The sequence below is a fragment of the Pteropus vampyrus genome, unplaced genomic scaffold (genome assembly GCF_000151845.1).
Source record: "Pteropus vampyrus isolate Shadow unplaced genomic scaffold, Pvam_2.0 Scaffold216, whole genome shotgun sequence".
Lineage (NCBI taxonomy): Eukaryota > Metazoa > Chordata > Mammalia > Chiroptera > Pteropodidae > Pteropus > Pteropus vampyrus.
In genome coordinates, this window is record NW_011888997.1 from 1,668,909 (window position 1) to 1,670,845 (window position 1,937).

At 34.7% G+C, this 1,937-nt stretch overlaps 1 protein-coding gene across 3 annotated transcripts in view; it reads right to left on the bottom strand.

Moving 5' to 3' along the window:
- The window catches only part of PIK3C2G (phosphatidylinositol-4-phosphate 3-kinase catalytic subunit type 2 gamma), a 274,730-nt gene that overhangs the window by 238,563 nt on the left and 34,230 nt on the right, over positions 1–1,937 (bottom strand). For all 3 annotated transcript variants that reach the window (XM_023538251.1, XM_011372935.1, XM_011372934.1), the window contains exon 6: positions 549–619. In XM_023538251.1, coding sequence (XP_023394019.1) covers positions 549–619 — 71 coding nt within the window. The remainder of the gene's footprint in view (positions 1–548; positions 620–1,937) is intronic.

The following is a 1,937-nucleotide window of genomic DNA, read 5'->3' on the forward strand; positions in this document are numbered from 1 at the left end:
TCCCAAGTTAGCTTCTTACAGAATGTAAGAAGTTAGATACATTCTTTTGAATAATACATGAATCATTTCAATATCAGAATCAATTAGGATATGTTCATTTGCTGTCACTTGAGTTTTCCAATTTGAATTTACACTTCTCTGTTTATGATATACCAGTTATTTTCAGGGAGTTCCAGAAAGGAATTTAAAGTAGGAGATGGCGACTTTCAAAGTATGGAAATTCAGTTATACAAAGAGCTTAGTGACATATGCACTCACAAAATGAATGAGAAAAAAAATCATTGAAAATGTAATAACTTATAGCAGAGATTTAAAATGAATGTTAGATTATTCTTGAAGGTGTTAGCAGTTCTTCAACTGTGTCTGAATAGCTGTGAGGAATAGATAATTACTAACAGAATTTGCCAAAGGGAAATATCTATTAAATGTACAATAGCCTCCACTGTACTAATGAAAGGACAGATTTACAATCAACTAAAAAACATTCTGATTTGGCACTTGAAAACTCAGTCAGAAAGTAGTTTTGGAATAGAAATAAAATATCTTACCTGGATATTTTCCAAATATGCATAAATTCTAGAAGTTGGTTCAGATAAAACTGACTGTGGTCATCTTCATGCTGCAGACAGCAGAATAAATTAATATTTATAGAGCGAATAGGAATGAGTACCAGATAAAAATAGATCTATAACTTCCTGCTGTCATTTCGTTCACCTTTTTGATAACCCTCATTCATCATTTTAATATTTTGTTTTAAAGATTTTACAAGACTCTCCTTAACTGTGTAAGCATTCTTTTCAAGAGTAAAACAGAAAGCTGAGCATTCATTGAGGATCAAACCTCAAAGACAGTTGAAAAAAACTCTTGACATCACCAAGGTCAAACATTAATTTCTACCAGCAGGAAGGCAGTTTTGCAGACACCAGTTCTCCCACATACGTGCACTTTTTCTTTACATTTAGCTCACAGATGCTGTGGCCGTATAAGACTTGACAGCCTTCCAGATCGGCCGCAGACAGAACGAACTCCTCCATTTTTCAGATTTACCACATCTGGCCACCAAAATGTCAGTTAAGAGATGTTTCCATTTCATGAACATAAAATTGTGCCAATGAATTACAACTACTGCTAAGTATAAATCCCAGGAGTTAACAGGCAGCATTGTAATCATCCTCCCAAGATAAATATGATAAATACTCATCATAAAATATCAGCCCTACGGTCCATATGCACGCGCGTGTGCGTGCGCGTACACACACACACACACACACACACACACACACACACACACACTCATACCATACTCCTTGATTAGCAATTCTGCAAGGACATTCATGAAACCCTATGCAAGTTTGCAGAGGAGAATGCAATATACTCCAATATACTCCATAATTGCACCATGTCACCATATGGTGGTGTTAAGTTTGGGAGCTGAGGAAATCCCTTAATGCTTAGGATACTTGTAATCTTGTATGTCAACACACACACAATCTATTTTAAAAGCTACCTATTAGAGTTTCTAACAGAAAACATCAGAAGAACAACTTTTATATGGTTTAAGGTCAAAGGTAAATTAATTTTGATATTGGGTTGTTTGTGAGAAAGAAGAAAGCTAAGTTACATGGAAAGAATACGGTCTTCACTATAATACCATAAGTTAAGTGTGCGCTATTAAAAAGAAAAACTTTGTGGAAATGTTAAGGAACTTGAAAACATGAGGCTCACTATCTAGAAATTTACATCTAGAGTCACTGGGATGACTAAATCTGGAAGTGTGATAGTGGAGAATATTTTCCTGCAACAAGAAAAAGATAAACTTTAGTTATGGGAAGCACAGTAAAAGGGGAGGGAGATTAAAAAATAAAAACGAGAGCCAAAAAAGAGGTAGTAATATTTGAACTGTGATATTTGGCACTTTTGTTTTTTCAGAAGTTAAA